General features: G+C 47.1%; 1 protein-coding gene across 1 annotated transcript; it reads left to right on the top strand.

Annotated features, from left to right (window-relative positions):
- Positions 1-566: 566 nt before the first annotated feature.
- On the top strand, positions 567-11,079 carry LOC107286019 (D-threo-3-hydroxyaspartate dehydratase-like). The gene is made up of 7 exons (XM_015814304.1): positions 567-715; positions 1,150-1,430; positions 3,252-3,429; positions 5,737-5,858; positions 7,746-7,935; positions 10,410-10,515; positions 10,980-11,079. Exons 1-7 carry the CDS (start codon positions 567-569, stop codon positions 11,067-11,069), a joined length of 1,116 nt encoding a protein of 371 aa, XP_015669790.1. The 3' UTR covers positions 11,070-11,079.
- The last annotated feature ends 514 nt before the right edge of the window (positions 11,080-11,593 follow it).

Genomic DNA, 11,593 nt, shown 5'->3' on the forward strand with positions numbered 1-11,593 from the left:
TTTGATCGTGCGACCAGGAGGGACGGTTCGATGGTCATAAGTGCGAGAACCGGCCATAGAGCCCTATTAAATGTGGGAAACGGTCATAAGTCACTTTTTTCCAGTGCCGTTCTGACTTAAGATGGTCATTAAATAAGTGGACATCAGGCAAGGACTTAGTAAAATACACCTTGCTTGTTTGGGTGCCTGTCACCATGCGCCATGGGGTCCCATTGTAATTTTTTTTACTTAGGGGCCCCAAGATCCGTATGGCCCCAGACTGAGGAACGCAGCTCTACGGAGCCTGCACTGAGGGGGGGGGTTGAAGTAAATCAGGGGTCCCCCAGGCCGAGGCCCGTTCAAAATTGGGGCGCACAAGCAGTGGTGCTCACATAGAACCATCCCTTTCCTTGCCCGTGAGTGAGCCAAGCCGGAAAGGATGGGGAGAGCCGGACTAGATGACCTCTAAGGCCCCTCCCACCCCTGGGATGCTGGGATTCAGCCCTCAGTCCCTTTCAGCAGCTTCTTGAACTCGGCGCATCCCAGTTAGGTGATTCCTGACTTCCATCTATGTTTCTTTACAGAGCATGTGGGAAGGACGGCCTGTGGCGGAATTGCCGACTCCGGCCTTTACGGTGGATCTCGACGTAGCCTCGAGGAATGCGCAGCGCATGCAGGAGCGTTGCCAAGCGCTGGGGGTGGCCCTCAGGCCCCACATGAAGACCCACAAGACGCTGTGAGTGGGGGGGGGTCTCTCATCAGCAATGCTCAGCTTGGGTCTCTTGCAGGGAAATTCCCCCCGGGTGATATTCGGACTCTGCACCACCCTCCTCCTCCACTACACAAACTCACCCAATGAGGGATGACGTTCCCTAGTTGGGTCATGAGACGACGTCCTCCTCCTCCTCCTCCTCCTCCTCCTCCTCCTCCCTTCTAGCACTGATGACGTTCCCTAGCTGGGTCATAAAACGTCTGCAAGGAAACCACCCAAGCTTAGAGTGGACCAAAGAACCTCAGTCATTGTCGTCNCCTCCTCCTCCTCCCTTCTAGCACTGATGATGTTCCCTAGTTGGGTCACGAAACGTCTGCAAGGAAACCACCCAACTCAGGGAACCCCAGGGACCACTCACATCCCCCGCAGTCATTCTTCTTTCTCTGCCTCCCTCACAGGGAAGGCGGGCACCTCATGACGGGGGGCTCCCTGCGGAGAATTGTGGTCTCCACGCTGGCCGAGGCCCGCTATTTTGCCGACGGCGGCTTCGACGACATCCTCTATGCTTACCCGCTGCCCTTCGACAAGGTGGACGATTGTGCCGCCCTGGCCGAGAAGCTGGACGCCTTCCAGGTGTTGGTGGACAGTCCACAAGCCCTGGACCGGCTGAAAAGGAGGCCTCTGCGGACGGGCCGGCCCTGGAAAGTGTGGTTGAAGATTGACTGCGACAACGCACGAGGTACCTGCTCTGCTGGGAACACACAATTCATCCTCGACTTACAATTACAATAGGGACTAGCACTTTTGTTTCTGAGTGAGGCAATTGCTAATTGACTTATGGCCAATTTTGCAACCAATTTTGCCATGGCCGTTAAGTGAATCCCGGTGGCCATTAAATGAATCACACGGTCGTTAAGTGAATCTGGCTTCTCCCATTGACTTTGCTTGCCAGAGGCCAGCTGGAAAGGTCATTGCAACCGTCATAAGTTCATGCCAGTTGCCAGTTTTGATCACATGACCACAGAGACACTGCAAGGGTCATAAGTACAAGGACTCATCATAACTCAATTTTTTTCAGTGAGGTCTTAAGTTCAAATGGTCATTAAGTAAATGGTCGTAAGTCGAGGACTAGCTGTGTCCCCTTAGCCTCCTTTTCCTGCTCTCTGCTAGTCGTGACCCCCAAATTCTCCAAATGGGGGGGGATCTAGAAACAGTGGAAAAGAAAAGACACAGATTGGGTAGAAAAACCCGAGATTTAGGCAATACATGTAGTCCTCAACTTATGACCACAATTCGGTCAAAAATTTCCGTTTTTAAGCAGGACAGTTGTTAAGTGAGTTTTGCTCCCTTTTGTAAAATTGTTAAGCGAATCATTGCAGTTATTAAATGAATCATGTGGTTGTTAAGTAAAATCTGGCTTCCCCCAAAACTTTCCTTGTCGCAAAAGGGGGATCATGTGATCCCGGGACGCTGCGACCGTCATAAATACGAGTCGGTTGCCAAACGTCCGAATTTTGATCATGTGAACCGTGGGGGATGCTGCAACGGTCATAAGTGTGGAAAATTTGTCCTTTTTTCAGTGCCATTGTCAATTTGAACGGTCACTAAACGACCCATCGTAAGTTGAGGACTTCAAGTAGACAAAAAATCTAGGACCGATTTTCAAAGGAATTCTGGGAATTGAAGTCCACCCATTTTAAACTTGGCAAGGCTGGGAAACTCTGAATCAGCACATAAATGTTGAAATGGGATAAACAAATACGTAAATAAATAAATAAGGAACGAGCCCATATTGAGGAAGTTTATGCTTCTCCCTCTTCCTCTTCCTTCCCAAGCCGAGCCCCTCCATCTCATCCCCATACAATCAACAGAGTAATGAGTTCGAATCCAGAAGATTCTCGCAACACAGGGTGCTAGTGACCCACCAGACTTCATGTAAGGGCCTGACTGCAATTGGCTGCTGCATTTTCTCTCGTTTTCCCATCTTCAGAAATCCTAAGGTAGACTACTCCCGAGACTGGAGGTTCCATTTGCCCAAACTCAAGTTTTAAGGTTTCTTAAATAGCTCAGGCACTTGAGGTTGGCCCACAAGCTCTGCCCTTCAATATGATGGGACCCATGGTTCTGGTCTTCCTGAGGCACTAGGTTGTGGAAGAGAACAGGCATCGCTAACATTGCAGGCAGTCCTCAAGTTAAGACCGTTCATTTAGTGACTGAAGTTACAAAGGCACTGAAAAAAAGTGACCTAGGACCGTTTTTCACACGACCGCTTTGGCAACCGACTCGAATTTACGACGGTCGCAGTATCCTGGGGTCACGTGATTCCCTTTTGCGACACCTTCTGACCAACCAAGTCCATGGGGAAACCGGATTCACTTAACGACCGTGTGACTCGTTTTACGACTGCAGGGATTCACTTAAGGTCGTAAAACGGGGCAAAACTCACATTATGACTGCCTCGCTCCGCAACAGAAATTTTGAGGTCAGTTGTGGTCGTAAATTGAGGATTACCTGTACGGTGGGGAATCAGCTCCCTTTCTCTGCTTTTTTTTTTTTGCAGCCGGTGTGAAAGCCTCGGATCCCGCCGCTCTGCGTCTCGCCAAGGCTGTCTCCGAAGGCACGACGGAGCTGGTGGGCATCTACGCCCATTGTGGCAACTCGTACGGCTGCCAGGGGGTGTCGGAAACCCAGTCGGTCGCCCAGAGGACCACGGAGATGACCCTGAACTTTATGGAGCAGTAAGTATTTCTTTCTTTCTTTCTTTCTTTCTTTCTTTCTTTCTTTCTTTCTTTCTTTCTTTCTTTCTTTCTTTCTTTCTTTCTTTCTTTCTTTCTTTCTTTCTTTCTTTTCCAGGCTTATTATTTTTATAAATACCTCAGGATGACAAACATACCTTCCTCCTCTTGTTTTTTCCGCAACAATAACCCTGTGAGGTAGATTGGCCAAAGAGAGAGAGAGGAACTGTCCCAAAGTCACCCAACTGGCTTTCACACCTGAGGCAGGACTAGAACTCCCAGTCTCCTGGTGATTGGCCCAAAGTCACCCAACTGGATTTCATTCCAAAGGTGGAACTACAACTCACCCTCTCCCAGTGATTGGCCTAAAGTCACCCAGCTGGCTTTCACACCTGAGGCAGGACTAGAACTCCCAGTCTCCTGGTGATTGGCCCAAACTCACCCAACTGGCTTTGGTGCCTAAGGCGGGACTAGAACTCACCGTTTCCTGGTGATTGGCCCAAAGTCACCCAGCTGGCTTTCATGCCTAAGGCTGAACTAGAACTCACCCACTCCCAGTAATTGGCCCAAAGTCACCCAGCCAGATTTCCTGCTTAAAGCAGGACTAGAACCCACTGCAGAGTTATAACTCAGGCTCAATTTTCATCTCCTCCCTCATCTGCGCTTTTGGATTGCAACATTTTTGTCCCTTTTTTCCCCTGCATTACAGGGAGTCCTCAACTTACAACCATAATTGAGCCCAAAATTCCTGTTGCTAAGCGAGAAATTTGTTAAGTGAGTTTTGCCCCGTGTTATGATCTTTCTTGCCACAGCGGTTAAGCTATTAACACGGTCGTTAAGTGAATCTGGCTTCCCCCATTGGCTTTGCTGGTCAGAAGGTCGCAAAAGGGGATCACGTGATCCCGGGACACTGCGACCGTCATAAATACGAGTCAGTTGCCAAGCGTCTGGATTTTGATCACGTGACCCTGGAAAGGCTGCAACGGTCTTAAGTGTGAAAAAACGATCCTAATTCCCTTTTTTTCAGTTCCGTTGCAACTTTGAACGGTCACTAAACGAATTGTTGTAAGTTGAGGACTATTTTATCTCTTCTTTCAGGGAAAAAATGTGTCTTTATTGAACCACCCCCCCACACACTAAAAAAAGGCCTAGCCAGTTTTGAAAAGGTCTGGTCAAGATTCCCAATTCCGGTTAAAAGGCTATAAAAGCTAATCCTTGTTTATTATCCGGTGTAAATGTCTTAGCTGAATTGGGGAGGGGTCAAGATGTTTATTGGCGGGATTTTTCCATATTCCCCCCCCCTCCCCATGCCACCCCCAGGTTCTTCCCAGGATTTCAGGTGAGCTTTTGCCCCTTTGAAGTTGCCTCTTCAAAGACCCAGCGATGTCCAGGTGGCCTTTAGTGGCATTTGTCCTCCCCCCTCTCCCCTCTCCCCTCCCCCCTGCCTTTCTAGGGCCCCCCTCCTCCTCCCACTGGCTCAGACAAAGCTGGGGGGGTGGATTTGCACCCCATAGAGAAAAGAAAAGCGGGGGGGCAGAGGTTTTAGAGCAGGGTTGCAAAGGGAAGGGAAAGGAAAGTTTTGCAAAAGTTTTGCATATCCTGGCAATGAATTCGAAGGAGAGAAACAAGGAGAGAAAAAGGTGGCCTGTGTGGTTGCCTTGAGGTCCTCCAGTCCAGCCCCGTGATCCAGGGAGGGAGGGAGGGAGGGAGGGAGGGAAGAGAAAGAAAAAGGAAAGAAGGAGCGAAAGATAGAAGGAAGGAGGGGGGAGGGAGGACAGAAGGAGGAAGAACAGAAGGAAGGAGAGAGGAAGAAAGGGGGAAGGAGAGAAGAGGGAAGAGAAGGAAGAAAGAGAGGCAAGAAAGAAAGGAAAGAAGAAAGGAAAAGGAAGCAAGTAGAAAGGAGGAGGAGAAGGAGGGAAAAATAGGAGGAGGAGGGAAAGATAGAAGGGGAGAGAAGGAAGAAGGGCAGGAGAGAGGAAGGAGGAAAGAGAGGAGGAGAAAAAAGGAAAGAAGAAGGAAGGAAAAAAGAAGGAAAGAAATGGGAGCCAGCAGAAAGAAAAGGGAAGGAAGGAGAGAGGAAGAGCGAGGGATGGAATCTTTTCTTTGAAATGGGGCTGGGGACATTCCTGGCATCCATCCTCTCTCACATTCCCACGATAAAAATGCAAGCAGTTTCTCCTCATCTGAGAATCCGTGTCCAATGCTTCCCCTCCAAGGCCGACTTGCAGCTTTGGACGGTCTCTAAACGAACGGTCGTAAGTCAAGGACCACTTGTATGACAGGAGAGTCCATTTTGATTCCCACTCGCAGGCTCCGGGAAGCCGGGGTGCCCTGCCTGAAGTCCAGCATCGGCTCCACGCCCTCCTGCAGCCACCCGGTGCCCATCATGGCCAAACTCAGCGAAGTTCACCCGGGAAATTATATTTTTTATGGTAAGTAGAAGGAAAACAACAGAGGTTCCCCCATCTGAACCCCCCCTCCCCGCCCCCCCCCAGACTCTTCCTGAAACAGGCCTGGCCGTCTTGTGGACCTCAAGGGGTCCCNTTTATAATACTATTTTATTTTATATTTTATGTCATACTTTTTTATATTTTATTTCATTATTTTTGTCTTGTTTATTTTATTTTATATTTTATGTCATTTTATATTTTATTTTATATTTTATTTTATATTTCATTTATTTTATAGTTTTATTTTATATTTCATTTATTTTATTATTTTATTTTATATTTCATTTATTTTATTATTTTATTTGTATCCCTTCTTTATTATTTTTAAAAGGTGGCAAATTATCTCCAACACTTCTTCCACTCAGTCCTCCTCCTTTCCTCACAACAACAGTCCTGTGAGGTAGACTGGGCTGAGAGAGAGGGGGGGGGGCTGAACCAAAGTCACCCAGCTGGCTTTCATGCCTAAGGCGGGACTAGAACTCGGCGTCTCCTGGTGATTGGCCCAAACTGGCCTTCATGGCTAAGGCGGGACTAGAAGTCCCCGTCTCCTGGTGACTGGCCCAAAGTCAACCAGCTGGCTTTCATGCCTGAGGCGGGACTAGAACTCCGCGTCTCCTGGTGATTGGCCCAAACTGGCCTTCATGGCTAAGGCGGGACTAGAACTCCCCGTCTCCTGGTGACTGGCCCAAAGTCAACCAGCTGGCTTTCATGCCTGAGGCGGGACTAGAACTCCGCGTCTCCTGGTGATTGGCCCAAACTGGCCTTCATGGCTAAGACGGGACTAGAACTCCCCGTCTCCTGGTGACTGGTCAACCAGCTGGCTTTCATGCCTGAGGCGGGACTAGAACTCCCCGTCTCCCACTTTCTCGCCTGGTGCCTTCACCACCAGACCCAACTGGCTCTCTGTGCTGGCTCGACAGGCATTTCCAGCCTAAACAGATGCACATGTTCGGCCTAACGCTTTCCATATGTCGGCTTCCTCGCCGCAGGCCTTGTTCCAAAGAGGGTCCAGGAGAAAAGAAAGCCACCATGGAAAAAAAAAAAAAAACCAAAGGGGGAAAAAACGACAACAAAGATCCTGCCGTTTTTTGTTAGGAACACACTCCTCTCCGTCCCTGCAGCCAAAATGGCGAGAGAGAGAGATGATAGTGACAGAGAGAGGGGGGAAGAGAGAGATGTGAGACATAGATAATAGATGATAGATAGGTGATAAAATCAGAGTTAAATAAAAAGATAGAGAGAGCCATAGATAGAAAAATAGATAGCTGATAGAATCATAGATAGATAATAGATATGGACAGATGGATAATGATAGATACCACTAGATGATAGATACGTGATAGCTATAGATAGAATGAGAGGGATGGATGGATGGATAGATATGGAAATAGATGATAGATAGATAGATAGACAGACAGACAGACAGACAGACATTAAAAATTATATAAAATTATATAGATACACAGGGAGAGAGGAGGGGCTGGTCCAAATTCATACCTGGAGCTCTGGGTTCAAGGGGGAGGGAGATGATTTGAACCCAGGTCCTCTTGGTCATCATTCCTTTCCCCTAGCTTTACTAGTGACAGCCAAGTTTCTCAATCTTGGACTCTTGAAGATAGGAGGACTTCAATTCCTAGAATTCCCCAGTCAGCTTACTGACTGGGGAATTCTGGGAGATGAAGTCCACCCATGCTGGCTGGGGAATTGTGGGAATCGAAGTTCACACAAGGTTGAGAATGACTTGAGGTATGTTTGTGCATTGCTGTTTTGGCTACCTATTTGCCTCCTTCCCACCCCTGCAACAACAACCCTATCAGGTAGGCCGGTCAAAAGACCACAAGTGGCCCAATGGCTCTCCTTCCCTTCCAGATGTCCAGCAGATGCTGATTGGCTCCTGCCAGCTGGAGGACGTGGCCGTCCGGGTCTGGACGCGAGTGATCGGTCACTACCCTCATCGGAACCAGCTGTTGGTGGACTGCGGCTGGACCGGCTTAAGTCTGCATAGCCTGGGCCAGCTCCCGACAGGCTTTGCCCTGGTGGACGGACACCCGGACCTCAAGTAAAGAGACTATAATTCCCGGGTGCCTGGTTCTTCCTTCCCAGCCCTCCGTACTTTGCACCCAGCTCGGACATCTTATTTAGATATTTGTCTGTCGGTCTCTTTATCCATCCCTCTCCCAGATCTATCCGTCTGTCTGTCTATCTGTCTACAGGCAGTCCTCGGCTTACGACCACAATTGAGCTCAAAATTTCTGTTGCTAAGCGAGACCATTGTTAAGAGAGCTTAGCTCCATTTTAATGACCTTTCTTGCCACAGTCGTTAAGTGAATCCCTGCAGTTGTTAAGCAAGCCAGTTGTTAAGTGAATCTAGCTTCCCCAATGACTTTGCTTGGCAGAAGGTCGCAAAAGGGGATCACATGACCCCGGGACACAGCAACCGTTGTAAATATGAGTCAGTTGCCAAGCGTCTGAATTTTGATGTGACCACGGGGGGAGGGGGTGCTGCAACGGTCGTAAGCGTGAAAAACGGTCATTAGTCACTTTGTTCAGTGCCGTTGTAACTTTGAACGGTCACTAAATGAATTGTTGTAAGTTGAGGCACACCCAAATTATTTGCTATTTATCTTTTTTGTCGTTCTATTTTCATTTATCTATTATCTATCATTTCTATCTTTTATTATCATTTGTCTATTATCTATATCTCATCTGTTTGTTTATCAATTAACTATCATTTCTATTATCTCATCTATGTATATTTATTCATTTATCCATTATGTATCATTTAAATTATCTAATCATTTATGTATCTTTATTACCTATTTCAATAATATATTAATCATCTATTATACACCAATCAATCCTCTTTCTCTCTTCATCCCTATCATCCATCCATCTATCTGTCTGTCTGTCTGTCTATATCTATTATCTATCATCTATCTCATCTGTTTATTTATTATCTATTATCCATTTATCTCTTTCATTTATTATATATTAATGATCTGTCCATCTATCCCTCAATTCATTTTAGTATCTATCATTTGTCTAACTTTCTTTCATTTCTTATATATTAATGATCTATTTATTTATCTAATCTATCTATCTCAATCTGTTTATTATCTATCATTTATCTATCTTTCATTTCTTATATATTAATGATCTATATCTGTCATTATCTCTATCTATCTATCTATCTATCTATCTATCTATCTATCTATCTATCTATCTATCCATCCATCCATCCATCCATCCATCCATCCATCCATCCATCCATCCATCCATCCATCCATCTGATCTGTCATCTGTCTATCTATCACAGTGGTTCTCAACCTGTGGGTCGGGACCCCATTTGGGGTCAATCGACCATTTCATGGGGGTCGCCAAGCAAGGCTGTCCGCCATTTTTTTTGTCCGCCATTTTTTTGTCTGCCATTTTTTCCCCCTTTTCCGGCGGGTGCCTTACCTCCCTTGGGCTGGGCCAGCTGGTGGTCGGCCTGCTCCGTCTCTGCCGCTTGCCAGCTACGCCTCGGCCGGCGCAGGGGGCAGAACCACGCATGCGCGGCACTCCCGGGCAGGGAAAGTCCTCGACTTACGACCGGTTGGGTAGTCCTCGACTTACGACCGGTTTAGTCCTCGACTTATGACCGGTTTAGTTCTCGACTTACGACCGGTTGGGGTCGCGGCATTAAAAGGGTTGAGAACCACTGATCTATCTCAAAAAGTATTTATAGGCTGCCCCAATCCATACAGCATGGATAATTAAAAATATAATACATTTTTTTAAAAATTTCAAAACATAAACACCCTTCAAGTCACTCTGGGCCAAAGGGTCAGTGGAAGAGGGAGGAGACCCCCTCGGTTCCTGCCTAAAAGCGAAGGGCCTTTAATGCAGCCGGACTTCCACAGATCCCGTGGGGCCACCACCAAGAAGAACCCTCCTTCCTCAGCGCTTTCCCTAAAGAACAGCAGCCTGTCCAGGGCTTCTCCCTCCGCCATTATTTTCCAGCAAGGGCAATCTGGAATGCTACAGGTAGTCCTTGACTTAAGACCAAAATTGAGCCAAAAACCTCTGTCGCTAAGTGAAACATTTGTTAAATGAGGTTTGCCCCATTTTACGACTTTTCCTGCCATAGTTGTTAAGTGAATCCCTGCAGTTGTTACATTAGTAACAGGGTTCTTAAATAAATCTGGTTTCCTCCTGGACTGTGCTTGTCAGAAGGTCGCAAAAGGGGATCACATGATCACGGGACCCTGCGACCTTCGTAAATACGAGTCAGTTGCCAAGCCTCTGAATTTTGATCACGTGACCGTGGGGATGCTACAACAGTTGTAAATGTGAAAAACAATCTTGTGTCACTTTTTAAATGAACCGTTGTAAGTCGAGGACTACCTGTATAGGGTCTCCTGCCTTGGCGGGGGGTTGGACTAGAGGATCTTTAAGGTCTCTCCCAACCCTAGGATTCTGCGAAATGGCACGTCTTCAGAAAAAGAGAGGTCCCATCCAGAAGGAAAAGCAGTTTCTGATCTTCCTTTACAGATTGGTGGGGATGACCCAGGAGCACGGAAAAATCGAACCCATGACCGGGAAGCTGGATTTTGCCAAGTTCCCTCTGGGCAGCCTCCTTGCTCTGATTCCTTATCACGTAAGTCTGGCTTGGATCTAAAATAATAATAATAAATAATAATAATAAACCCTTTATTATTAAAGTATAACATGTATACAGTGAAATTGGCAACAAACAACCCCTTCTGTGCAGGTTTGCTGTTGGTCCAGCCTCTCCCAAAGGTCTTCCGAGGCTGCATTCACACAACCCATTTAACCTGAATTCTGACTCGCCAGTTTTTCTGCTTTGCACAATGCCCAGGATCTTAAACTGACTAATCTGGAAGCGTTCGCATGACATTCAGCCACAAAACAAGGCTAACACGAGTTAACCCCAAGCAGGTTTTTTTTTTCAGGTTGTGTGAATGCGTCCACTGGGCCTTTTTTTTTGACCCTGGGAAGTGTGTTTGTCAACGCAGCTAGCTGTGTTTCCAATTGTCTCACTTTTCTCTCTTTCTCTTTGCTTTATGCAACTTGGGGAACCCCGCCCTGCCCAAATGATAGGCGTGTGCCACGGCCGCAATGCACCCCATCTTCTTCGTCCATAGTGGGGGCCGAGTTGTGGAGACATGGAAGCCGGTGCGAGGCTGGTAAAAAGACAAGATAAAGAAGATCTGCAGATCCTGGGCAGTGGAGTCATTTGAGGTTTTAGATGATGGATTCCCACAATTGTTTGACACCCAGGAACTTTCTGGTGGCGCGGGAATATTGCGTCTCAATTTAGCAAGGTCTGGATTGGCAACTTAGTTGTACAATGTGTAAAATCCACTCCAGAACAAGCCAGAGATCCACAGGTTGTTGAACCGTCCAACCCATAACAAGCCATGAATGATGGTTTATAAAGATGTGACCAACTTAAGTCGGTGAAACAATTCTGCTTGTGAAAAGAGGGATCCACCCACCAGTACAGGTTGAACTTGACTTACAACCACAAAATTTCCAACGCTAAGCAAGACAGTTTTTAAGTGAGTTTTGACCCATTTTGCGACCTTTCTCGTCACGTTTGTTAAGTGAATCATTGCAGTTGTTAAGCTGGTAACGGTTGTTAAGTGAATCCAATTTCCCCATTGACTTTGCTTGTCAAGGTCACGAAAAGGGATCATGTGACCCCAGGAGAC

The sequence above is a fragment of the Protobothrops mucrosquamatus genome, unplaced genomic scaffold (genome assembly GCF_001527695.2).
Source record: "Protobothrops mucrosquamatus isolate PMUCROS unplaced genomic scaffold, P.Mucros_1.0 scaffold235, whole genome shotgun sequence".
Classification (NCBI taxonomy): domain Eukaryota; kingdom Metazoa; phylum Chordata; class Lepidosauria; order Squamata; family Viperidae; genus Protobothrops; species Protobothrops mucrosquamatus.

Bases quoted from the DNA above. Each gene is read 5' to 3' on its own strand.
- LOC107286019 (XM_015814304.1), top strand. From the start codon at position 567: ATGTGGGAAGGACGGCCTGTGGCGGAATTGCCGACTCCGGCCTTTACG. The intron at 5,859-7,745 runs GTAAGTAGAAGG...CTTCCCTTCCAG, and splicing joins GGGAAATTATATTTTTTATG to ATGTCCAGCAGATGCTGATT. The intron at 7,936-10,409 runs GTAAAGAGACTA...CTTCCTTTACAG, and splicing joins GACGGACACCCGGACCTCAA to ATTGGTGGGGATGACCCAGG.